General features: G+C 30.6%; 11 protein-coding genes and 4 pseudogenes across 15 annotated transcripts, besides 7 other annotated features; 7 read left to right on the top strand and 8 right to left on the bottom strand.

Annotated features, from left to right (window-relative positions):
- Positions 1 to 12,197: part of a mobile genetic element that runs on past the window's edge.
- On the top strand, positions 743 to 2,275 carry TVAGG3_0406590 (keratin-associated protein family; the record flags this gene model as incomplete). The annotated part of the gene is made up of 1 exon (XM_051232946.1): positions 743 to 2,275. One exon carries the CDS (start codon positions 743 to 745, stop codon positions 2,273 to 2,275), a length of 1,533 nt encoding a protein of 510 aa, XP_051102676.1.
- On the top strand, positions 2,796 to 4,260 carry TVAGG3_0406580 (annotated as a pseudogene). Its single transcript has one exon. A coding segment is annotated over exon 1 (1,465 nt).
- On the top strand, positions 4,434 to 5,093 carry TVAGG3_0406570 (annotated as a pseudogene). Its single transcript has one exon. A coding segment is annotated over exon 1 (660 nt).
- Positions 7,488 to 8,789, bottom strand: TVAGG3_0406560 (DNA/RNA polymerases family; the record flags this gene model as incomplete). The annotated part of the gene is made up of 1 exon (XM_051232945.1): positions 7,488 to 8,789. The coding sequence occupies one exon, from the start codon at positions 8,787 to 8,789 to the stop codon at positions 7,488 to 7,490; it is 1,302 nt and encodes a 433-aa protein (XP_051102675.1).
- On the bottom strand, positions 9,227 to 10,625 carry TVAGG3_0406550 (annotated as a pseudogene). Its single transcript has one exon. A coding segment is annotated over exon 1 (1,399 nt).
- TVAGG3_0406540 (uncharacterized protein) lies at positions 11,527 to 12,111 on the bottom strand (the record flags this gene model as incomplete). Its single annotated transcript, XM_051232944.1, has 1 exon — positions 11,527 to 12,111. A coding segment is annotated over one exon (585 nt), but the record flags the coding sequence as incomplete, so codon positions are not given.
- Positions 12,198 to 13,115: 918 nt separating the features above from the next.
- Positions 13,116 to 13,156: a mobile genetic element.
- Positions 13,157 to 13,807: 651 nt separating this feature from the next.
- Positions 13,808 to 13,848: a mobile genetic element.
- A 146-nt stretch (positions 13,849 to 13,994) lies between these two features.
- On the top strand, positions 13,995 to 14,771 carry TVAGG3_0406500 (uncharacterized protein; the record flags this gene model as incomplete). Its single annotated transcript, XM_001322168.1, has 1 exon — positions 13,995 to 14,771. The coding sequence occupies one exon, from the start codon at positions 13,995 to 13,997 to the stop codon at positions 14,769 to 14,771; it is 777 nt and encodes a 258-aa protein (XP_001322203.1).
- Positions 14,772 to 14,858: 87 nt separating this feature from the next.
- Positions 14,859 to 14,984: a mobile genetic element.
- Positions 14,985 to 15,108: 124 nt separating this feature from the next.
- Positions 15,109 to 16,409: a mobile genetic element.
- TVAGG3_0406480 lies at positions 15,205 to 16,329 on the top strand (annotated as a pseudogene). The gene has a single exon. A coding segment is annotated over exon 1 (1,125 nt).
- A 114-nt stretch (positions 16,410 to 16,523) lies between the features above and the next one.
- On the bottom strand, positions 16,524 to 17,375 carry TVAGG3_0406460 (glycine-rich protein family; the record flags this gene model as incomplete). Its single annotated transcript, XM_001322167.1, has 1 exon — positions 16,524 to 17,375. One exon carries the CDS (start codon positions 17,373 to 17,375, stop codon positions 16,524 to 16,526), a length of 852 nt encoding a protein of 283 aa, XP_001322202.1.
- Positions 17,376 to 17,693: 318 nt separating this feature from the next.
- Positions 17,694 to 19,281: a mobile genetic element.
- Positions 19,282 to 19,625: 344 nt separating this feature from the next.
- Positions 19,626 to 19,655: a mobile genetic element.
- Positions 19,656 to 20,161: 506 nt separating this feature from the next.
- On the top strand, positions 20,162 to 20,645 carry TVAGG3_0406430 (uncharacterized protein; the record flags this gene model as incomplete). Its single annotated transcript, XM_001322166.2, has 1 exon — positions 20,179 to 20,583. One exon carries the CDS (start codon positions 20,179 to 20,181, stop codon positions 20,581 to 20,583), a length of 405 nt encoding a protein of 134 aa, XP_001322201.1.
- Positions 20,646 to 20,862: 217 nt separating this feature from the next.
- On the bottom strand, positions 20,863 to 21,573 carry TVAGG3_0406420 (O-methyltransferase protein; the record flags this gene model as incomplete). Its single annotated transcript, XM_001322165.1, has 1 exon — positions 20,863 to 21,573. One exon carries the CDS (start codon positions 21,571 to 21,573, stop codon positions 20,863 to 20,865), a length of 711 nt encoding a protein of 236 aa, XP_001322200.1.
- A 44-nt stretch (positions 21,574 to 21,617) lies between these two features.
- Positions 21,618 to 22,391, top strand: TVAGG3_0406410 (uncharacterized protein; the record flags this gene model as incomplete). The annotated part of the gene is made up of 1 exon (XM_001322164.1): positions 21,618 to 22,391. The coding sequence occupies one exon, from the start codon at positions 21,618 to 21,620 to the stop codon at positions 22,389 to 22,391; it is 774 nt and encodes a 257-aa protein (XP_001322199.1).
- A 30-nt stretch (positions 22,392 to 22,421) lies between these two features.
- On the bottom strand, positions 22,422 to 23,153 carry TVAGG3_0406400 (acetylation-dependent protein binding; the record flags this gene model as incomplete). Its single annotated transcript, XM_001322163.1, has 1 exon — positions 22,438 to 23,151. The coding sequence occupies one exon, from the start codon at positions 23,149 to 23,151 to the stop codon at positions 22,438 to 22,440; it is 714 nt and encodes a 237-aa protein (XP_001322198.1).
- Positions 23,154 to 23,207: 54 nt separating this feature from the next.
- TVAGG3_0406390 (protein kinase protein) lies at positions 23,208 to 24,538 on the bottom strand (the record flags this gene model as incomplete). The annotated part of the gene is made up of 1 exon (XM_001322162.1): positions 23,495 to 24,538. One exon carries the CDS (start codon positions 24,536 to 24,538, stop codon positions 23,495 to 23,497), a length of 1,044 nt encoding a protein of 347 aa, XP_001322197.1.
- A 270-nt stretch (positions 24,539 to 24,808) lies between these two features.
- Positions 24,809 to 25,642, bottom strand: TVAGG3_0406380 (uncharacterized protein; the record flags this gene model as incomplete). Its single annotated transcript, XM_001322161.1, has 1 exon — positions 25,029 to 25,520. The coding sequence occupies one exon, from the start codon at positions 25,518 to 25,520 to the stop codon at positions 25,029 to 25,031; it is 492 nt and encodes a 163-aa protein (XP_001322196.1).
- Positions 25,643 to 25,793: the final 151 nt, after the last annotated feature.

The raw sequence follows: 25,793 nt of genomic DNA, 5'->3' as shown, positions 1-25,793 counted from the left end.
AATAAAAATGTCAATTATCAATATTATTTCGAATAATAACTGTGAATTAAATTTAACAGTTAGCGGAATTTATAATGTTACTCTCGTTTCTGTGAGTGGTAAATTTAATCCCATTCTTTTAGACCCTTCAGATTATATATCATTTATTAAAGATGACCTTGAAAAAACGTATGATATGTATATAAATAATGTGATAGCGAAATGGGATATTAACATGATTTTAAGTTATTTAAATGAATCATTTATCGTATGGTATGAAGAAAATTTTAAATCAAAACCTGATAAACTTTTTGAACTTGATGAAATAAATAACCTTATTAAATTCCCGCTGAAAATTAAATTTTGTACTCCTCATCTTCGTTCATTGTTGGGGATATTAAATTTTGAAAAAGATGTTGGGGATGTTTTGTATTCTGACACTGGTTCCAATTTCATTTTAATCAAATGTGATAAAGTTAATACCCCAATGAGATTTTCACATCAAACATTAGACCCTAACTCTTACCCATCAATACAAAACATTTTATCCATCAACTTAAACACATTTTCTTTATCATATCCGTTTCAATTATCCGGGAATTCATTTATTCTTCATTCAAAAGATTTATCAAATATTAAATTTAGAATAACTGACCTATTTGATTGTGATTTAGAATTTATAAATGAAATATTATGGCAATTTCAAATAGAGAAAATAGCTGATGAGATAACGGATTAAATATTTATTTTTAAATCATAATAAATGATTAAACAACAGCAACCACAACAACTTATTACATACGCCATATATGCATATAATTCAAAGACGGCAGAACAAACGCAAAGGTTGAAATATGGAGATTTGGAGATAGTATTGAAAAATGACCATTTCGAATTCGTTTGCAAAGGCGGTGCAGTGATATCAAATATAAAAGAAATTTTATTTATGAATTCAAAAATTAAAGGAATAACGGATGATATAACATCAATTCCACCAGAAGAACAGAGATATTACGCATTAAATGCATTTCCTAAAGTTTTGAAGATTGGAAGATTTAATTTAAATGAGGAATTCATAGAAGGTTTCCTAAACGACATAATGAAGAAAGCAGATAAGGAATATGTGGATAGTGAGTTAATGAAGAAAGCAGATAAGGAATATGTGGATAGTGAATTAAATAAGAAGGTAGATAAGGAATATGTGGATAGTGAGTTAATGAAGAAAGCAAATTTGGTTTATGTGGATAGTGAGTTAATGAAGAAGGTGGATAAGGAATATGTGGATAGTGAATTAATGAAGAAGGCAAATTTGGTTTATGTTGATGAAAAAGATAATGAAATTAAAGAAAAGGTTGAATGGTATCATGAATGGACATCGGAGACTTTTAAAGTTAAAGCTGATACAGGATGGGTTTCAGGATGTTTAGACCTTAAAGCAGATAAAACTTATGTTAACGATGAGTTAGAGAAGAAGGCGGATAAGGAATGGACATCGGAGACTTTTAAAGTTAAAGCTGATACAGGATGGGTTTCAGGATGTTTAGACCTTAAAGCAGATAAAACTTATGTTAACGATGAGTTAGAGAAGAAGGCGGATAAGGAATGGACATCGGAGACTTTTAAAGTTAAAGCTGATACAGGATGGGTTTCAGGATGTTTAGACCTTAAAGCAGATAAAACTTATGTTAACGATGAGTTAGAGAAGAAGGCGGATAAGGAATGGACATCGGAGACTTTTAAAGTTAAAGCTGATACAGGATGGGTTTCAGGATGTTTAGACCTTAAAGCAGATAAAACTTATGTTGATGAAAATTATGCAAAGAAGTCGGAAGTAAATGATGTGATTACAAACATGAAAAATGAAATACTTCAAACATTATATCCTGTTGGTTTTATTTATACGTCAATGAATTCAACAAATCCAGCAACAGTTTTAGGTTTTGGTACGTGGAAGCAGATTGTAGATAAATTCTTATACTGTGCTAGATATTCAAAGCAAACAGGAGGTTCGAAGAAAATTAAAGAAGCAAACCTTCCACCGCACACTCATACAGGAACTACAAACTTTTCTGGCGACCATAGCCACTCATTAAGAGACCACCCATTATACAACTCAGACTATGAAGCTGGCAATGATGTTTTATCTCCAGCTTATAACGATTCAACAAAAAAGACTTTTCGACAAACTGAACCAGGAGGAAATCATGTCCATACTTTCACAACAAATCCAACAGGCTTGGGTAAAGATTACATGCCACCATTTGTGACTATATTCGCATGGTATAGAGTTCAATGAATGAACTAAATATATTTTATGTCTGTAATTAATTAGGTAATGAAGTAATAGATGAACTGCAGAAAAGAAGTTAAAAGTTTGGGGTCGTTTTGTACAAAAATATTGTGAGTAAATGAACCATTTATTTTTGTCATAAACGACCAAAAATATATTTTATCGTTAATGGTTTTTAGGTTATTCAATAATTAATTATTTTTGAATAACTGAAGGTGTCACTACGTCACCATGTGTCACTCGGTTAATTAACTTCTCTTAAAAAATGAGACAACATGACATTTTGACAACAGTCCTGGAAATAAATTTTATCGTTTATGTTTACGTTAATGGTTTTTAGGTTATTCAATAATTAATTATTTTTGAATAACTGAAGGTGTCACTACGTCACCATGTGTCACTCGGTTAATTAACTTCTCTTAAAAAGTGTGACAACATGACATTTTGACAACAGTCCTGGAAATTTGATGCAGTCCAAAAATAAAGTTAGATTTAAAATTATTTTTATTTTTTTATTCCTATATAAATGACAGCAACAAACAACAACAGCAACTATATCGTTTCTGATGAAAAAGTTATTGATTCATTAGCTGAGGAATTAGTTGTGGCAGAAACTAAAACCCTCAACGAAAGAATTGGTGAAAACAAGATTGATTTACATAACTACCTCAAACATGATGGAGGAAGAGGAAGGAAAACTGGTACAGCTTTATTAGTAAATAAAATTTCAAATTTAACGATTATAGATGTTGATATCAATAAATCGTACAATGATGAACTTAAAGAAACAGTTAGAAAAGATATTTTATCAAAACTTTCGGATAAAGATGTTATTGTTAAAACCGCTTCAGGAGGTCTTCACATTTATTGTAACGCTAATTTCTTCTATGCAGTTTCGAACAGAATGATTAAATGTTATTCCTGCAATGATTATGATATCGATATCATGACTTCTATTGATGATTCAAAGCGTTCATTAGTGGTTATGGCTGATTCAAGAGTTCGCAAGAATGCAACAGAACCAATAAAAACATACCCATTCATTCGTGGAAGTTATGACTCGACCATAACTAGAACAGTGAATGATATATTAAATGATTTGAATATTAAGGTAAGAGTTGAACAAAAGAATGAAGAAATAAAGACTATCATGAATGAAAACAAAGATGTAAACATTGACGATAAACTTGCCCGGAGCATAGTTGATGGCATCAGTGATTTTGAAGTTAAGTCATAATGACGTGGAAACATGAATTTAGAAAAAGAAGTTACATTATTCACACTGTTTCAAGCAATTAATTCGTTACCTAATCATTTAATTAATGAAGCATACGATAACTTTATAACTTCTGCAATTTAACTGAAAATGCTAAAAGTAATTTTGAAAAAGCACGTAGTAGATATGCACATTTAATGACTTCTCCATTTGTTTTAGTGAAGATTCTAAAACTATATCAAAAGGAATATTATGATGAATATGTTTACCTTTATTACGTAAGCCAAAAATAACATTTGATATAAAACTTGATGACTCGTTTTTGATAACAGATATTAGACGCAAGGCTGAAAATCATCAGTATAAAAACAGTTCTGAAGTAATTGAGGATTTATCACGTGTAATCCGTTTTGTAGATTGTGGAAACAAATATTTCATTCAAAAGGACTATAATATCCACGACAAAATGAATCAAATATCATTCGTTCTTCCAAACATGAAAGAGTCACTCAAAATGATTAAATTATTTAAAGAAGAAGGTAAAACCATAACAGCATGGGACGTACTATTAAATCAATTATCTTCATTAACCGTTAAGGGGTTTGCTTTAAATCTGATTCCCCAGATGTTTCTCAACGTTTCAGGGTTATAAATACAACATTCTCGAAAAGCTTGATTACTCAAAAATTGAGATGTTTATGAATTCATTAAAGAAGCATTTGTGATAATAACGATGAAGTGTATAAATACCTTCTCGGCTGGATTGCATCAATGATTCAACATCCTGGAATCAAGAATGAAACAGCAATTATTTTGAAAGGACTTCAGGGAACAGGTAAAAACAGATTTACAGACATTATTTCTGAACTTCTCGCCGGTTATTCATGTAAAAACATTACCGAAATAGGTGAGCTAACGGGTAATTTCAATTCGGTGGTTGAGAATAAAATGTTTCTTGTACTTAATGAACTCAAGAATGTAGGTGAAGACAGACTCGCAAACTTCAAGCTTTGAAATCAATTATTACGGATAATGAGATTAGAATTAATGAAAAGAATCAACCCAGAAGAACTGCTCAGAATGTTGCAAACTTCATTTTGGTAACTAATAACGTTTACCCTGTCAAAATTGAAGTTGGAGACAGAAGATACGTAGTTTTAAGAGTTAATGGTAAATTCAAGGGTCAATTTGATTACTTCAAGAATTTAATGGATTCATGCCAAAGGAATTTTATGATATTTACTAACATATTTTATGCAATATGACCTTTCATCATTTAACGTACGAATCATACCGATGACTGAAGCCAAACAAGATTTAATTGAATTATCAACAAATCCTTTAGATGTATGGATAAATACACATTATGATGAATTGTGTGCAGGTATGACGTGTTAAAAATGCTCTATTCTGCAAACCATCAGACATGAAACAAGAATTTCAAATGAGCATTAAAGATAAATGTGATAAGAAACAGAGAAGAATAGATGGTAAACAAACATGGTGTTATGTTTTGAAAGAAGAAATGAAAGGATTATATAAACAGGTTGAACAAAACGATAATGAGATTATTTACTGACGATGAAACCTGTAAATGAAGCTTTATAAAGTATGATTGAATTTATTTTTGCATTAATCCTGCTGTGTTGTCAAAATGTCATGTTGTCTCATTTTTTAAGAGAAGTTAATTAACCGAGTGACACATGGTGACGTAGTGACACCTTCAGTTATTCAAAATAATTAATTATTGAATAACCTAAAAACCATTAACGATAAAATAACTGATAACAAAATTTTATTTTATATAAATGGATACCCCACAAGCTCAAAATTTACCACGAAATAACAAGGGAGGAAATGATAAAAATGATGCAAGAACTAATTAAAAACAACAAACCACGAAAACCGAGAAGATGGGTTATGCAGTAATGATGGAAAGAAGATGAGGAATAAAAATTAAATTTGGATAGAGTTTAAAAATTCATCTTTATTAAATTCATCTCTTCCAATCAATTTATTTATTCTATTAAATTCTTTTATTTTGCTTCACTCAGTTTTAAGGATTAAACGGTAAGTTCTAATTTTTTCGATTATTTCTTTCCTCTCTTTATCGTTTTCGGCCCCACCGCATGCGGCTTCTTTTTGTAATAGCATATTTTGATTTAATTCTGTTTAGTTTCTTTTTATATCATCGTCTGGACTCTGAATCTTAATTGAATCAGGACTCTTGATGCTTTGTTGTCACTCATTTCTTACGAAATAAAAAATTAAATATTATTTAAATATAATGGAGTAATAAATAAATCGGAATTTCTATTAATTTATTGTCAACTTCAACTAATGCATTGCCGTTAATATATCTAACAAATTCAGCTATTGTGTCAAATCTTCGTCTTCTTTTTGTCATTGATTTATCAGTTTTTCCATAATCGAGATGAATCAAAACTTTATCCCCTTGTTTAAAATTCATGAGCCCGAATTAATTTGTTCACGTTTAACATCATTTACCTTTCCATTTGTTTTCTAATATATCCCCATTCTTTTGAAATATCATTTTTCATTTCCACTGGTTTCATGTTTATAGTTCTATGCCATGTATTATTGTAATAATATACTAACTGCTGTATGATGGAGTCATGATTTCCATCCCAGTATATTGACGTTAACTCCTAACGCATCTCTAAGAGTTCTCATTACGCATCAACTATTTTATTATGAACGTATATGGAGAGGATGAAAGTAAAAATTAATTTGTGGGAAATAATGAAGCCATAGCTGCCTGAAATCCTTTATCACATCACCCTTATATTATCTACTCTTTCATGATCTAGTAAGTATTGTATAGCTCTTCTTGTTTCCTGTTCTGTTTTCCCTTTCACCGAATGCAATTAAATATCTAGTGTTAATGTTAATGGCAAATAAATAAGTAACGTTTCCTTTTGAATATTCTAAATGATCGATTTCGTATGAATATGGATATGGAGCAAATGAAGGGCGACTAAATTTTTCCTTTAACGGTTGAATTTTCGGGTCAATTGGTTTATTTAATATCTTGAAATCCTTTTTAAAATCTTTTTGCTTCTTTATGTTTGAAATGGATATAATAAAGTGAATGATGAGGATTAACTGAAGGAGGAGGTACTACCGTTGGAGTTTTGGTGTTGTAAGTGGTTTAATTTTATCTGCTTTGATTTTGGATGATGAAGTTTTGGATTTCATTCCTCCTTCATTAATTCTGGATGTATTCTATTCATTTGTTTTAAATATGCTGTATATAAAGGTTTGATATACTTTCCCGCTTCGAGTTTATGTTGAAGGATGAATTCCAAAAGTTGATCTTCATTTAAAAGTCGGGCTGAATATGGTTTAACTAATGAATCATAAATTAAAGCTTGTGCATCATTTATGGTCTGAAGGACCTGGGCGTTTTGCACCTTTAGCTGTTTGAACATTTGCTACTTTCTCTTTTGGTGTTGTTTCGGCTTTTCTTCTTTGGCTTTTGTTCCTTTGGCTTTTGCGGCTCAGGATTATATAATTTATATAATTCATCAATATCTTCTTCTGTTAATACTTTATTTTTGAAATCTTTCAACTGTTTAAGTCGTGATTTATTTTTCCCTTTGTATATTCATTATTTTAATTTTGTCTTTAATTTCAGAAATTTTTATCATGATATTTCAAAATTTCATTTTATAATACGGATAATAATAATCCATATCATCACCCGTTATATTGTTATTATGTTTTGGAGATATGATTTAATTCATAATAATTAAGAAATTTTGATAACGTACTAAATCATCAATTAAAATTTCTAAATCTGCGTTATCCATTTATATAAAAATAAATGTTTTAAGGGTGCCCACCTCTTTGAATCATAGTATCAAAACCATTATTTACATATTGAATCACATCATTAACGGTTCTTTTTGTCTCTTCTGTGGCATTTTATTAAAAATAAAATTTTAAATTCATGACTCAACCCTACGTTTTTAAATTGTATTAAAATAAAGGGCATACAACATCATTTTCACAACATACAGCCTTAGTGTGTGCGCCTGTTAATGCAGTCTTACCGATTGTTAAGCGAGTCATTGACCCGTTTTTAAGTTGTAAATTAATATTCTGACCATCAAATATCACTTTATCATTTATTATATCCAAATAATTTTTAGGTGTTAATTGTTTATTTTGTCGTAAACTAACACCTTTCATTTTTTGTGCAATCTTTTTAAAATCACTTCCATCAATTGAACCGTTGAATGATGTATAACACTTGGGGCATAAAGCAACCATGTTATCACCTTGTTTCTCAATTGCTAAACCCAATAATTTTTTCTCATGTGCTTTTTCTTCAGCTTTATTCTTTAATTTAGGTTTAAATTTCTCATCAAAACAGAAGAAATCAAATGGTGCGAATTTGAAAATGTTTTTATCATAAAATTGTTTATCGGTAACAATTGCTTGAAATGCTTGAGTGTTAGGAAGATTTGGATCGCCAGCGATTGCCCAATAAGATGAATCAGTATCACCTTCAATGAAATGAAAACGATTAACATCCATGCATTTATACATAAAATCATAAATGAAAACTAAATACCAGTATTTTGCGTTATCTAAAGTAAAAAATGCCTCTTGTAAACATGTATCATATCTATAAAATCTATCTTTGAGCATCACTTGATACGTATCCTCACCTATTTCTCTTATGTTTTTAAACTTATTTGACATACATGCAACGCGTGCCTTCGGTGCATTCATTATTTTAGTCTTTGCGTAATTTTGTATATTCATTGCATCGTAACCATATGATCCATTAAGTGAAATCTTGCAAAATAAACTTTTTCCTTTATTTCCTTCTAATTCAGCCTTTTGTCTTTCGTTCATAAATTCGTTCGCAAATTCATTAAAACAAGTGTTTTTAGTAAATGTTAAAATTGATTGAATATCATCGATGATAAAATGAAATCTGTCTATTAGATACCAAAGATAATAAGAAGAAAATGGTTGATATTGGTTGTGTGTTGATGCTAACTGAGTTAATTTCCTCTGTTTCTGGTCAACTGGTAGATTGTTTGATTTCATGTAATTATACATAAAACAGCCAATTGTTTTTTCATCTGTGATAATATCTAAGTTTCTTATTATCGGTAAAAAGTTTATGTAATCATTAATGTATTTTTCATCAATGTGACCCTTTACTTCAGCCACGAATAAAGTATTTTTCTTCTTAATTATTCCCAGTGCTTTTGCTTTCTTTGTTGCTGTATCACAAATGATAACACCATTCAATCTTCCCGGCATATACATTTTATGGTCAGTATATTGAATGAAATCATGAGGATTAGATGAAAATGATGAAGGATATAATGAATTAAAATCAACACCAACGAAATGAGTCATGATGTTGGAGGTGTCCTCATTTGATACAGTTTTAGTTTCTGGACTATATGAAAGTTTATTAATGTGCGTGATTCCTTTAAGATTTAACACTATGTTGAACATTTGATAGACCACCAGTAATTCCATTACGGAGAATGTGATAAGCTTCAACTGAATCTAAAGTCATTGGTAAATTATTTTTTAATGCATAATTTCTTAAATTGATTCTTAAACGTTGAACATCTTCATCTTTATTTGATTTTACGACATTGCAATAACAACACATTAACTGACAATTTTCTTTGGTATGTGGTTTTTCATTATCGATTCTATCCAATGTTGGTTTATTTGCATATGTAAACGCTTTACCACACATTTTGCATTTAGATGAAAGGATTAAATCGTGATAGTATTGAAAATCATCCATTGAAACATTATTTTTAGTATCCCTTTCTGCTTTTTCATCTTGTTTCTTATATGATTCAATTTTATATTTCCAATACTTTTTCGTTAATTCAAAACTTGATTCTATCTCTTCCTCAGGATATTTTTCATTAGGATTAAAGTCTTTATATGCTAAAGCGTAACGAATCATTGAAGCATTCGATGATAAAGAAAGATTATGAAGCATATCAATTTTATAAACAAATGTTTCTTCAATAATTTTATCGATTGGGTCAATCATAATTTCAACATCTTTATTGCAATAATGAATAAAATATTCTAATCTATTCTTAAAGTTTTTAGCATCATTGAGATATATTTGATAATCACTATCTGATATAGTTTCTTGAGTTAATGCTGAATAAAATGAATCTTGAGTGAATGGTTCCACTTTATATAATTCTTCTTCGAATTTTCCCACGTGATGAATTGATAAGGGAAAAAGGATTTAACACGTGATTTATTGTTTCCGAAATCTTGAGTGAATTGGTCTAATGTCCCACCCGCTATATAATTTCTGATGTCAATAAATCTCAATTCATATGGACGTTTGTTTTCTTTACAATGATTTGCTTAAATTGTGAAGATGAACCCAGCATTGATTTTATTTTCCATTTTGCAGTGTTTAAATCATGAAGAATTAAATTTAAATCAAACTTTCCCGAATTAAAACCTATGATATTCACTTTATTGAATTCCTCATCTAGAAGTTCTTTAAATGCTTCCTTCTGTTTTTCATTTAATGTATGGGACAAAGTCCCCGCCGTTTGCGACTTCAATAATTCATTGTATTGACTCATATTTGATTCAACAACTAATGAACAGGTTGAAAATAAAAACTCAATCCAATCAGAAATAAAAGAATCACTCGAAGTTAAGCAAAAATTCCTCGTATATGTTTTATCATTTAATTTAACCGTTGATGATACCATGAATGGTTTTAAGTAAGCATTCAAAGTTGCACACTCAGAAAGTTGTAATTCTTCTTTAGTCTCTAATGTTTCAAAGTCAAAAGTAATATAATATCTTGTCGGTTTATAATATTTCTGCAAATTGTGAGCTAATAACCACTGATATATCTTCTGTTTCGTAATATGTGGTGCATATGGTTGCTGTGTCTTTTGCAACTGAACGTCTTGAATTAATCTTCCATTATTTTCTTTACATTTCTCACAATGCTTTAAAAATCTTCTTTGGTTTTTCCTTTCTGGATCATCGCGGATAGAATAAACTTCTTCTTTACAATATGGACAAACTTTATAGCCGGTGAGTGCTTCAACGTCTGTTATTCTGTCAGCGTGAAGTTTTCCACATGGACTCTGTGTTTTAATAAAATTATTACTGTTTCAATTCTGGATCTATCATTATTGATTCCACTAATGGAAAAGTCTACTTTATTATGTCCACGTCTTCTGGTTTGAGGATCACAATAATAGAAATCAATCATTAACATTTAACATTCTCGCTAATCTCTCACTTTCTGATGAAATGTAAACCCTTCATATGCATCTATTGCTTCATTTAAATAGCTTCTACGAGTTTTAGGATTAACACCATCAGGAATGTTATAGAAGCGTTTAAATAACCTTTACCTTCTGCTCTAATTTGATTATCATTCATTTTAGCTGTTCCGTTTTGTTCATTTATGTAAGAATATAAAAATTAAAAAATAAATAAAAATAAAGTTTATTTTTTAAAGCCCATAAAATGAATTAAGAACACATAAATTTTTATTCATCGCGACGTGACGAATACATTTTAATTTACTCAAGAATGCGTACCCTGATACATTAAATCTAATTCCTGTCTTATTTAATTTCACAACTTTGAAAAGGAATGTATGAATAGCTATAAAATGATGAGAAGATTGTTTTATGGGTTGCTTCCATTTTTTCTGAAATAAATGAATAAATATAATGTTTATAAGTTTTCATATCTTTTATATTCTTAATAACGAATGGTATAGACCTTTCAACTTCGTCTTCTTTTTGGTGCTGTTCTTTCATATTGAAAACATTATTAGTATCTTCAATAATGAAACCACAATCACACAAAATTTTATATGTTCCAATGGTTTCTTTTGATATTTTATCTAATAAATCAAAAACTTTATCAACACCTGTGCATTTATTTAAATAATAATTTGTGTAATATCATGATCTTCTTTCTTAATCGTATTAGTTTGCATATGTCACGTTTTTTTAGGTGTTTTGAATTTTCGGAATCTAAAGGTGGTGAGTAAGATACAGGGGTATTCTTCATTATCAATAAATTGTAACTTATGTTTACGAATAAATTTAGTACCTTCTTCTGAAAGTGTTTCGTCTATTTCGCCATCTAATAAATTTTGTGTTGATTCTGAGACATAATTTTTATATCTTTCTTCATGAGATTTCTGAACTTCTGATTCTGAAGCTGGGATATTCATTAAACCCTCTACTTCATTTTCATTATATTTTTCAACTTCTCTTAATTCCTTAATTTTTTCATCTATTTCATCCCTTATTTTTTTCAGTCTTTCAATTTCATCGTATTCATCATCTTTAATTCGTTCTTCATAATATTCGGGGAAAACATCAGGTTCTTTAGGTTTTTCTTCTTCAGATGTGGGATATAAGAAATTTATAACATCATCTTTATTCATTTTTCCATCATAATCTAAATCATTTAATAACTCGGCAAATTTTTTACAATTTCTTAAATAATATTTATTAACTTCATAACCCACCTCCTCTAATATATCCTTTATTTCCTCGTTTGTGAATCCTAATTTTTTAACGTTGTTAGTTTTGACGCTCATTTCATACAAAATAAAAAAATAAAATAATAAACATAACTAAGTTTTAATTTTTCGTAAGACATGAATTTTTAAAGTTTATTTTTCATTCATGAAAATAATTATTTCTAATTTCTTTTACTCTCTCGTATATACTAGATTTAAAGAATTCAGAACATTTCCCATAATCTCCTAAATGTTTTCTTATCTTATTGGTTTTCCATTCATTATATGAAACTGAATAAACTTTATCTTTATCTTTACACCTTTCATCACTTCCAATATATTTATATTTCAATTTTGATTTATTGGTTTCATATTCATTAGCGTTTAATAATTCACAGTCTTCCTTTTTAAATAAATGTTTTATGTATTCAGGATTAACAATTCTATAATATTGCTTCCCTTTAAATCTTTGAATATAAACAGGAACACCATCCTCTAAAATTCGATAATCTATTTTATCTGGTTTTACTTGTTGGGTCATTTATGTAAGAATAAAAAAATAAATTATTTTTAAAAATAACTTTAATTTTTTTTTAATGGTTTATAAATAAATATATTTTAATGCATCGTCTATATATAGATGTAACAAAAAAAGTCACAAAACCCATCCTATCCTACTACTAAAATATTGTTATTGAATATGTATACTTAGTATTGTCAATTTTGGACCACTGAGAAGTTTGTATTTCAATTTTGAAATACTTCATTGCTGATATTTTGGTAATTTTCAGAGAAAAATTTATTGAATCTTCAATATGGGGTTTTATTGGAATACAAATTTCGAAATTCTCAATTAAAACTATTCTATGTAACTTATAACAACAAATAACTACATTTATAAACATAATTATGGACCTCATTAAATCCAATATTATATTTGGATTTTCATTATAGAGGACATCTGAACATTTAATTGGCATAGTATTTATCAAGTATTTGGTTTGTTTATAAATAGAATTGATTTCCAATTTGAAAAGCTCAATATTTATCATTGAGAGTTTAATTATCAAAAAATTTATTAGTGTTCCATATTAAGTTCTGTCAAAATGTAAGCTATTCAATTCTATCGTCGGGGGAAGTATCACAAATCTATCAATTTTTTTGTAAAAGTATACAAAAACATATGGTGTTCAATTAGTTTATAATAATATAAATATTAAGATTATCCAAAATAAGAAAAACTAGGTTTTGAGAACACTTTTGAGATGATAATCAAAATATTTTGATTGAAAAATAATATATTATTTATCAGATTTAGAATGGATTTTTTCAAATTTAAAAATTCTGAAAAATAAACAGTTTTGTAAAGTAAAAAAATGAACGAAAACTCGAGACCTCGTATTCCAAATTAATGGGTAAGATATATGTATGAAAAACTTGAAAATGGTGAGTAAGGATGTCAATTTGGAAGAAAAGTGAGAAAATTTTGATTGTGAACTCATCTCTAATATTTTGGCTCCTTCATATATTTGAAACATGATCTTTGAGAAGAGTTCTCAAAAGTATTCACAAAAGCTATTTTTCCTTGAAATTTAAAAATCCTGTTTATTATATATTACCGAATTCAATTCCCTACATATTTCAAAATATTCTATGAGCATTTCAATTTTAAAAAAAAACATATTTTTTTCCAAATATATTTATTATCATATTTCTAATAATATTTCCTAAAGCGTCACTTTTTACTTCCTCGACGATTATTTTCCTCTCAAAAAATTCAATAGCTTACATTTTGACAGAACTTAATATGTAACACAATATCTAGTTGATCTTATTTTTTCGGTGATGCATTCCCAGTAACAACGTTTTCTCGAACACAAAACATTGCAAATGATTTTAATATTTATGGTTTTGAAAATGCTGCAAAAAATATCCACTTTATGGATTGTACATTTGAAAATATGGATTCTCACCCAATTGCAATACAGCATATTTGGCTCAAAGTATTAGTCGAAAAGTCCTTGTTTGAAAATTGTACAGATTCAGGCGAAGGAGGAGGAATTTACGTAAATTATGCAGAGAAATTCGTTTTAGATAAGGTTTGTGCAAATAGATGTTTATCAAATACTTCTGGACACTTTTTCTTTCTGGACTTTATAAATTCTTCAGTTAATTTGACTTCGGTAATATATTGCGGCGGAGTTCAAGACGATCTTACAGCAGACTCGACAACACTATCAATCAATGGAAATTTGGGCTATATAAAATATCTAAATTGCTCATTTAATAAAGCTAAATATGCTTCTGCATTGAAATTTAGTGTTACAAGATCTTATAGTCTCAATTTCTCTACAATAAATAGCAATTCATTTTCTAAACATACAATTGATATTTTCAACGACGTAATTAAAATAACTTCATGTAACATACTTAATAATCGCGGTGATTATGTTTTTTCTATAAATTCAGATTTAATAATAAGAGACTCATCAATTTATGATAATGATGTCACAATGGTATTTTTTGGTAATTTAGGTGAAATACAATCAAACGTATATCTTTTTAATACTTACATTGATTCAGCTAGTTCAGAAGGCATTGGTACGATCAGATTCAGAGATCAAGTATTGATCAAAAATTCCGTCAATTTAGAAAGAAAACTTTCATGCGGAATTGATCCAGTTCCAATGACAGCTCCTAAAAAACTAGAACATATCATTAATGCATATAAGAAATAGAGTGATATAATGATGATAATAATTTATGTTTGCCTCCTGATAGAATAAAAATATCAATTTAGCACTTCACAATATATCAATTTTATTTAAGGTTGCACATACACCCCTATGAGATGACATTCAATTCAGATGTTTAAGGTTGATTTTCAATGGTGCTTCACGCCTGTTGTCAAAAATTTAATCAACGTCAGATGGGGATAAGTGCAGCCTTAAACTTGTTTTATTCCCCTAGAGGTTCATTCACCACATTTGAAACATCCAACTAGCATCTGATTTAAGCAGACACTTACCACTTTCTGTTATAGTCTAACAAAATCAGCAAACCATTGTTTTAATATAGGGTGTCCAAAGGTGCGTTTAGCACAGCGCTCTATATGAGACTATTAAAGGAGATATATGCTGATTATAAATATATAATAAAAAATATGAATATATGTATATGATGAGTATGTTGTATTTTGGCGCCATGCCGGGATATAAAATGAATTTTGAGACAAGAGGCGGTTTCGCGGGAAATTTTGGCGGGATTTTTTTCATTTTTTTAATGAATCATAAAGAAAACATCCTCGCTCTTGCAAAAAAATGCAAAGACTGTAAAAAATCTATGAGACATTGGTAAAATGCTTCGGTATGGATGCTCCTAGCTATTCCACTGTAACGTATCATGTTAGGATGTATCACTTCATGAACAAAAAGGCGCCCATCATAAAAATTGACAAAAAATCGCCGGATCAAAGAAAAATCAAAGCAATTCTTCAAGTGCTAGATGAAGACCCAAGAGCATCACTCAGAAGGATAGAGAGATGACAAAGATACCACGTACAACAGTCAGTTATTATCTGCACAATTATTTGAACTACAAACTAGCGTATACACGTTGGGTTCCGCACAACCTTAATTCAGTTCAAAAAAAATCTAGAGTCCAATCTTCGAAAGAGCTCTCTCTATATTGGGTGCGTATCAATCCAAGAAGTTTCGCTTTTTAGTAACAGGGGACGAGTCTTGGTTTCAATATGCAACAGAAGCCAAAATCATGTGGATCCCGAAGGATGAAAATCCGCAAACATTCCCGAAAAAAAAATTGACACACCAATGATGATGTTGTCGGTTTTTTGGGGCGTGAATGGCATCATCGCAATTGATATTCTTCAAAAACCTAATACGATGAATGCTCAGTATCTAATTGACAATGTTCTTACTCAAATTATCAATTCTGATGAGTTTGAGAAATCCAAACAACAAAAACAAAAGTTTGCAATTCATTTTGATAATTCAAGAGTTCACAAAAAGTCATAAGGTAATGAATTACTTGGTGGAAAACAATGTCAAAGTTGTTCCAAACCCAATTTATTCACCTGATATTGCACCCTCTGACTTTTATTTATTCGGCACGCTAAAAAGAGAGCTGAAAGGACGCGAATTCGCGAGTCCAGATGATCTTGAAAATTTTGTAAGAGAGCAATTTGAGCAATTTTCTCATGATGATTTAAAGCGTGTCTTTCAAGCCTGGATCGATCGCTGCGAACGCGTGATTGAATCCAATGGTGATTATATTTAAATAAACTTTATATATATGTAACTTGTTTATTTCTATTCGCAGTATTCAGGTTTGTGCTAAACACACCTTTGGACACCCTATAGTAATAAAATATAACAGATGTATTAGGAACTACATAGTGATTTATAATAGCTATTCACCCACAAAAAAATATTAATTTCTATCAAATGCTATATCAAAAAGAATTTAAGTATTTAAGAAACTACAAGGCCTAGTAAGCCGATAGAGAAAAATCGTGAATATATAATCATATTACATGAACAGATATTAATGGGTGCAAGAATAGTAATCTTAAATGCACCATCACCTAAATGACCTTGTTCAAAACCAACATAATGATTAATTTTCGATGATGTAAACTTTGGAAGTTTTTCATCACCAGAAAGCATTTGAATACTGGTGAATTCAAGTCCTGAGTAGTGAACAGTACCAATGAACGAGTTATTGTTTTCTAATGAATAATATTTCGAAACACTAATACAACCATTGCAACCAGACACATACGAAGAGCCTCCACCGCCAGTTCCATGTCTATCAAATGAAACAGATCCTCCACCACCTCCAAAGTAGCCAGAGCCTCCTCCAGAAATACCATGAGGAGTTAATGCGCTATTACCTCCCATTCCAAACATTCCATCTTGACCGTTTTCAAAATTTTCATAATCGGAAATTCCTGTTTTACCGCCTCTAGTCTGGCTTCCTCCTGTGGCAGGGATATAAGTGGAGCTCACTTCTCCATGGTGAGAAAAACTTCCAGCACCACCATTGAGATTTCCTCCGGGACCCCCTTTTCCATTAGTTGGATTGTTGTTAGAACCCTCAATATAACTATCAAGGATTACACCGCCGCCGGCACCAGCAACAACAATTCTTGATTTGAGACCTTCAATATCTGTGCTATTTTTCAAACGAAAGTCTGTAGCGCCTCCACCTGAGTAGCAGAAAATATTATTTTCCTTCAGGGCGGGATGGGTCAAAAGAAGTGCAACTGCCGCTACCATTAAAGGTACGCTTATTACTATTTCTTTTTCCTCTTTCACCAACATAAATGAATAGTGGGGTGAAATGTTTGAATGTAATAATTCCGGAAACATATCCTCCAAGACCACCATTGTTGCGGTCTTCGGCACCTGATGCACCCCAACACTCTATTTGATAAGTTCCAGGAGATGCATGATATGAATATATCCCGAATGAATTGGCCGATGCAACGGTTTTGGAAATATAAAAATAATGATCGTATTTTAAGGTTTTCGACTTTTTCAGAGGGATAAAATTGTTGTATCTAATTTCATATTGTTTTATATAATTATACTTTAAATATTGTATTCCAACACTAATATAGACACTACAGCTGCAGCTGCAAAGGTACATTCACTATTTTTGACAAAATTTTAAATTTTCATGGGGTTGTAAATCTTATAATAACTAGATGAATAAGGAATGAATCCTAGTATAATGTGCATCATTATATTAAACACTATATGTAAGGCTAATGATTCTATTAACACTTATGAAGATCTATAGTATTTGAGCAGATAAATTTGATAATTTCCAAAACTCTTATATTTCAAAATTAAAGTGTGCGAATGCATTTAAATGAGAGCAAAAAGAGATTGATGCTGTTAAAACTAGGTGTTAATTTGCAATTATTTCGCATCACAAGAACTACCCAGTAAATTCGGCTATCTTTCTTTGCAATTATTCTCCATTATACCTATAATATAATGGTTAGGGTTTGAAGAAAAGTTACTAGAGAATTATTGACTTTTGAAATAATGCAGAATTTTACTTGAAGAAATCATTAATTTATGAGTTCCAAATTGCTAAGCATGACGAAGGATCATTAAATTTGCTACAATTAAATACACTTATTGCAGAATTAAGATTTTTGAAATTAAAAGTTTGAAATATTGCCTTTTTGAATAAAAATTTAAATTTTATTATATAATCATGATAATATCTTATAGAAATTAAAAGAAAATATTTTAAACCATTCAAATATTTTGAATGTCTTATCAATTTAAAATATTAAAAGATAGCTTGATTTTATCATCATTAGTTGTTATCAAAGTTTTCTTCTTTTGATGAACAACAGTAAATGATTTGTTAATTACTTGTCTTCCTTTTTCGCAGCAAAATCGAAAGTTATGATGATAATCTTGCTCTCAATTTTTGAAACTCTCTGATTTACAAGTAAGCATTCCTTTGGAAAAGCAGTCCTATTCTGTTTTCAAGATATTTTAAAGCCTCCATTTCATACAATGCGCAGATCTATTCGAAATTGCAAGAACTCTCAAGAAAAATGCAGCAGCAAAGAAGATTCCATAGTTTCTAGCATCAAAAATTTACAACCTTAATACAACAGTTAAAGAGAAGCTCGAAAAGAAAATATTTAACCATAAAGCTGGAAACCATTCGATATCTACTATTGGATCTAATAAAAAGTTAATTATAACATATTTAACATGCTATTTGTTGACTTTGTTCCATTATATTACCATATATATCTTTTTGAAATCTAAAATATTTTTACGATTTTAACCATGTGTTGTTGAAACCATATATCAATCTTAGCTAAAGTATAGTTTATGAGTCTGTCACCATCTAACATATGAATTTTCAAAAATGTCAAATATGTTCATTTTTTCTGTAGATTCAGCCATAATTTCATGTTGTTATACTATTCAACTATTATTTAATATTTTTATCGATTTAAATATATGATGAGATGCTTAGTTCTCCTGGAAATCGATTTTTAATCGCAATTTTAACTTTCCAAAAAAAATTCAAAAATAAAAATCCCTCTCAATTTTCTAAGTTTTATAACTCGCCAAATCTCTAGCCAAATTTTTTTTGGCCCGTATAAATATTGTTAGGCACTATATAGGGATGCTATTTATCCTATTTTCATCCCATTTTACTGTTATCGCCTAGTGAATGTACCTTTGTAGCTGCTCGAGAGAGGGTCAAAGTTGCTATTTGTCACTTTTCCACAAGAATATAATGGGGAAAAAGTTATCATATAGTTGATCTCATTCACTGAGGTGAGAGATGCATGTAGTGTAATGTGATAAAAAGTGGGATTGCTGCTCTAAGTCCTAGGTTCGAGACACATTAGCTTCATTTTTCTCTTTTTTATTGACGTAAACTATTCAATTTTTGTGTTCTCCATTCAAATTTCAGAATTTTTTTTGCAGATTTCACGCTACATTCGAAGTTACCTTTTGTAACAACCACCACTGCCTACGAAAGACGAAAGTGTGTCACGATTTCACCCGGAAATCCGACGGTTGTTTAAGAGTATGCACTTTTGTCACCTACTCGTAGCTGCTCATCATGCAATTGGAAGTCCTTGATTTTAAAAATGAGAATTGAAAAATGAGATTTTGATATTTATGACATTAATCTCCGATCTTTTATTGCTTGCTTGTATCGGAGATTGTTTTTTTAACAATTAGGAATGTTGATGTCTTGCATTAATGCTAACTTTTTGTTTGAAAGTTGCAGGAACAAAGCCATAAAGGATTTGATGGCGTTCTTTCGTAAGCTGTTCCAGAAAGGGAAATTGAGAAACTTTATTGTAAATTAAGACACTAAATCATAAATTTTCGCTTATAGGTGATAAATTATGCTCACATATGACGGTTTGCTTGAGTGAATGCATTTAATTTGCATTTTAGCACAAATTTCACTTCATTAGATAGGGATTGATCAGCATTTTTACTGAATTACTTGGTATTTTGTTGGAATTGAGTTTGCCAATTGATTCTTTATAATGTGCTTAAATAATTTGAGGACTCAAAATGCGCGAGCTTTTATGGCAAAAATTTTTTATTGGAAATCATTATGACCTGCAAAGATTCTTGCAATTGTGCACAGAATGCAGGCGGCTGTGGCTGCTGTCAGCAACAACAACCTGCCACATGGAGAAATGATCCGATTTGGGGTGGGTGGAGTACATATCAAGGTGCAGATTTAACAAGGGAAGGCACAGTTAAAATACCAGAAAGCAAATATAGACAATTTGTAGCATGGAAAGAGTTCCTGGAAGCGCGTAAAAGATTTTTAGATTTACTTCGAATAGACGTTGAAAATCAGATGCAACAAAGACAGAACTTTAATCCTCAAAATCAATTTAATTTCCAGCGTCCACCATTCCCTCCTAATTGGGGACTTTATCCAAACAATTTTGGACAATTTCCACCTGGATGCTTCCAAGGAAACCCATGGATGCAATACGGATACCACTAATATGATATAGGTGTTACGTTCATTTCATTTGTTATATTGTTTTTGACAATTAAATATCCAAAAAAATAATTAGAAAGAAATATTTGAGAATCTAACTACAAAAATTGTTCAATTCGAGTTGAACAATTAATAAACTTATGAAAAATGTTTTTCCGGAAAGAATAAGAATATAAAATTTCCAAATTATGAAATCCATCTTGAAAAATTTCAAATTTGTTAATAGATGATATCAAGTGAATGTATTTTCTTTGAAATATTAACAAACAAAAATTAAATCATTTATTTTCGAAGTACAAACAAAACAACAGTGAGCATATTATCTGGGATATCAGGTTGAATTCGGTATTCTTCAAGAATTAAACCTGCTGTATTGAATAACTCGATCCAATGATTATATGTTCTATGTATTGCATTTTTCTCAGAATTGTATTCATATTCCGATTTTGCTGCTTTAAAGTCATGGCCAGCAACGTTTTCTTTAACAAAAACCATTGCGTTATCTGTTGAATTTTCTTTGCATTTCTTAAGGAATGCGATAACATCTGCATCTGTAAGCTGGCATAATGTCCATTGTATCCAAAATGCATCATAAGTCTTTTGAGGATTCCATTCTTCAAGACCCACTTGTTCTGTTTCAACTGGTGCATCTTTTTCGATGTACTCACGTGCTTTAAATAAGAAATGAGGAATAGGATCAATAATATCGATTTTATCGAAGAAATGTATAAGGACTTGGAAAGCAACGCGTCCAATGCCTCCGCCACAATCAGCAATTCTTCCACCATGTATCTTTTCTTCAAATTTAAGTAAAGAAAGAACCGTGTAGCTGAACTTCAAATCTGGAGTCGAAGAATTATCAGGGCCGTTAATCATGGATTCAACAGTTGCTTCTTGAGTTGACCAATAAAATCTGCTTTCAATATACCATTTATCGAGTTTGTTCGCATATAACTTCTCGACATCTGCTGGATAACTGATCTTCGATGTCATTTTGTCACTTTTTATTCACGTTAAAAATTATTGATTGCTAGAAAATGAGCTCAAGTGATGATGATCCACTAGTTTTTGGTATTAGACCACCAAGAGCTCCTCCGCCATCAAATACAGGTCGAATAAGAAGAAATCCTAGAAATTTTCGAACTGAAAAACCTCCTCCAGAACCTCAAGAATTAAAGAAAGAAGAAGCAAATGAAGAAGTGAAAGAAATTCCTGATAAAAAACCACAAGAAAATGTTATTCAAGAAATAAATTTGCAATATTCTATCCATCGTACAAAATCAACAATTACATCAAAAACATTTACGTTTTCAAATGAAAGTTCAACTTTATTTACGGGTAAAAAAGCACGTTCAAATTTCTATATTAATAAAGGTGAAGACTGTCACATATCAGGATCTCATGACTACGAAATACTATATTTGAATGAGGATAGATCCTGGGAACTTCATGAGATTTCTTCAAATCTGAAACTTATGAGAATGAAAGCTGAAGAAACAGACATTACACTATCAAAGATGAAAAAGATCGACATCTTAATGTTCAAAATTACAATTTTCAAGAATGGAGAAGAAATTAATCTTCATTCTTGCCTTCCAAGGGTTAAAAATGGAGGATTGGTACTACGATTCGGTAATAAGTTCATATGTAATTCCCCTAAGAATATTATTCTTCTTGATTCACAAGAATTGAGAGTTTTGGAATTATTTAAAATTGCAAAGGATTTCATGAGAATGGATATTCAGAGAAACATGGGGATACCTGAAATTGTATTATGCGCGATATCTTTTATCAATTGGATATCTCATTAGTTTAATTTTAATGTTTAGTAAAAATTTTTGTATGTACATATCTATTTTATTCAACAACAATAACTTCTTTTGGTTTTTCTTCCTCTTGTTTCTCAGCAGGAGCAGCCTCAGGTTCTTTCGCTGCTTCTGGAGCTGGTTCTGGATTCGAAACAGTTTCTTGAGGTTGTTCAGCAGCCGGCTGCTCGGCAGGTGGAGCTTGTGGTGGTTCTGGTTGTGCTTCTGTAGGTTGAGGTGTTTGTGGTGGAGGTTCTTTGACTTCTTCTGGTTTTGTTTCTGTATTTTGTTCATTAACAACAGTAATTTGTTCAACTTTAGGAGGTTCGACTGGTAAAGGATGTTCTGACATTGGTACTATAGATTGTGGTACATGATGTGCTAAAATTGACATTCTTTGGGAAGATTTTAATAATTGAAGCATCCATTCTTCTTCTTTATTTCTTGGTAACTTTGCAATCTTATTTGCAAACCATTCTTCAAGTTCTCTAGCTATTAAATGCAAGAGAGTTCCTTCTTCATTATAAAGTTTTGCATTTTTCCAGATTAAATTAACGTCACTTGTAAATAAATCGATTGTTTTATATTCTCCAGCTGCTAATTTCTTTTTAACGGTTGATAAATCCATTGGCTGCTTAACTATTTCCAAATAATCGGGAGCTCCATCTCTTTCAGGATCAACTTTCTCACGAAATGGTCTTGTAAGGTCTTTACGGAACATATCACTGATTAATTCATGGCATTTTCTTTTTTCAAAATCATTCATGAGAATAATGTCACTTTTTTGTAAAACACAATCAACTAAAGCTGTTTTTGGCCTTTTCCAGATAACATTTATGTCAAATTTCTGCTAGATGTTGTTCTAACTATCTTTCAAATCAGTTCATTTCGTTTAGAATTTGATTTAAAACTTTATTCGTAAAATTATATTTTCAATTTAACAACAACTTCACGTCATCACGCACTTTAATTTGATTGATGCAATACACATTTTGATTAATCGTATTCATTATTAAATTCTTTATTTCCATTTTGATAGAAAAATATAAATTTTTAATATATTAACTAAAAACAACTACAAACAAACAGATACCAATTAATAAAATAAATCAGCATATTCTGCAATTAAGATCACAAGAAATATCAGAGTCGATGAAAGAAGTTCTCCTTTTTGATAATGAATTATCAGAGCAACTAATGTCAACAATATTGCTGAAACTTGACATCTTCTCTAACTTACTTTTAGACATTTTTGCGATTTCTTCTTCTCCAAGTAAATCTACGCAAAGAGAGTTCTTGCTTTCAGGAGCAATCTTATTAATACTTGTTTTTAGCAAGTCGTAGATCAAAGCGTAGTCTGGAGTTTCTTCAAATTTGAGTTTAATAATATTATTGTAAATTTTTGTCATTTCTTTTGGAAGATAATTACAAATATCCTTTGGGCGAACTCCTTTCCTTTGTTTAAGCGACTCTTCCTTTCCTGTGCATCTTTTCCAAGGGAGATTTCCTGTTGCTAACTCAACAACTGAAAAGAACCATGAGATTAAGTCATCCTTCCTGGAAACATCTTCACCTCTGAGAGCTGCTAATGATGCGTATCTTGATGTTCCACCAAAAGCGCGCTCAGTTCGTGGAGGAAGATGAACTCCAGATTCTGTGTCGACATATGAGCAAGCTAGTCCAAAATCAATGAGAACTAGTGCGTAAATATTATCTGATCGTACTAAGAAGTTGCCTGGTTTGATATCTCTATGAATAAAGCCATGTTTGTGTAATTGTTCGATACATTTTAGCATTTGTATGCCACAACGTAACGCAAGTTGGACTGATAGTCTCTTATTTGGATATTCATGTTTAATTTTTGATAATGAATGTCCTAGAAGTTCCATAATAAAGTAACGAAATTTTTCTGTCTCTCCGATTTTTTTAATTCTAGGAAACATTGGAGAGCCTTGCAATCTCGAGAGAATTGATGCTTCGCGTGCAATACCTCTGTGTTCAGCATTTAACCATTCAGTTTTCATTGCAAAATTTGTTTGTGTGCTTATTTCAGAAACCATATAGATATTTCCGAATCCTCCCTGCCCAATGAGATTAAGCACTTGAAACCCATCAATGATCTGGCCTGTAAGAAGCTCTGACTCTTCTGTCATTTAATTTTTTCTTAACGTACAGTTTTCTTTCAAATTTTGAATGATCAATATTTTAAAAGTCAATTGAGCTTTTTAGATAATGAACGATTTAATTTAATATCTAAAAATAATCAAAGAATAGATTCTGCGGTCGAATTTTTAGTTATGCTGATTATTTACTCTTATCGATTTGGAAAATGAGCGTTTCTATCATGATTATACATAAAATCAGAAGAAAACATAATAGCCTATCAAAATTTTCATTGAGACCAAGATATAAAGCATTAATGCATAAAAACGAAATATTTTATTCATACAAACAAAATTAACCAATTTTGAGATAGTGCTATTATAATATCTGATTTGCTGGATAATTATGGGTAATATTATCAAGTAATCAGCAACGTGCAGTAAATTATTTTTGAAAATTTTCCAGATAGTTTGGAAATAATAGAATTCTGGCAAAACATGCAAATTTTTCGGAACAGGTAATGATAATATCCGAACGATCTTATTTTCTGAAGCCTTTGAGGAGGGATTCTTTCATTGGTATTGTAAAAGCACGAACAGTACTTTTAGAACGAGAGGTATCTTCCTGAAAATCATCGGGGTTGAACAGTTCCAAAGCTGGTTCAAGAGCTGACATAATTTTTCGCTTATTACGTTGACAAATGATTTGTTCTATTCCATACTTATTTCTTTGCTTAACTAAAACTTTTGTACCTGGGATAATTACTTTCTTTCTTGGTGATAATGGCTTGAGTATAATTTTCCGTAAAAGTTCCTCTTTTGTACCACCTACATTTCTCTTTGGAGGAGGTGGTGGTGGTGGAGGCTTATCTCCATTAATAACAGTAAGGAATGATTGAGCATTTGAATAAATACTCATTGTTTGGCTTGTCCAATTGTTTGGCTTCTTCTGCTCTTCTACTGGCTTGCTGAGGAAGAGATCAAGCGCCGGATCCCATGTTAGAGGAATTTCAAACTCATCTTCCTCCGCCATATAACGAGTTTATTTTTGTAAACATTTCAATTTTATTCTAAGAGATTGGAGTGCCTCAAGTGGAGCCCCTATGATTTGAATTGTCAATCAAATGATAATTACATATTGAATTTATAATTAAGGGTTTCGTTTTGCTAAAATTGTCACTTTTATAGCTAATTAATTTTTGGTTGTTTTGCGAAACCTAAAAAAAAAATTCGATAGTCATGCTTATAGAACCCTCTTGCTATTGTGTCAAAATTGCGAAACCGATAGCAAAAATATCTCGCAATA

This window comes from Trichomonas vaginalis, chromosome V, assembly GCF_026262505.1.
Source record: "Trichomonas vaginalis G3 chromosome V, whole genome shotgun sequence".
In the NCBI taxonomy this organism is placed as follows: domain Eukaryota; phylum Parabasalia; order Trichomonadida; family Trichomonadidae; genus Trichomonas; species Trichomonas vaginalis.
This window is presented reverse-complemented; position numbering and strand designations above follow the sequence as displayed.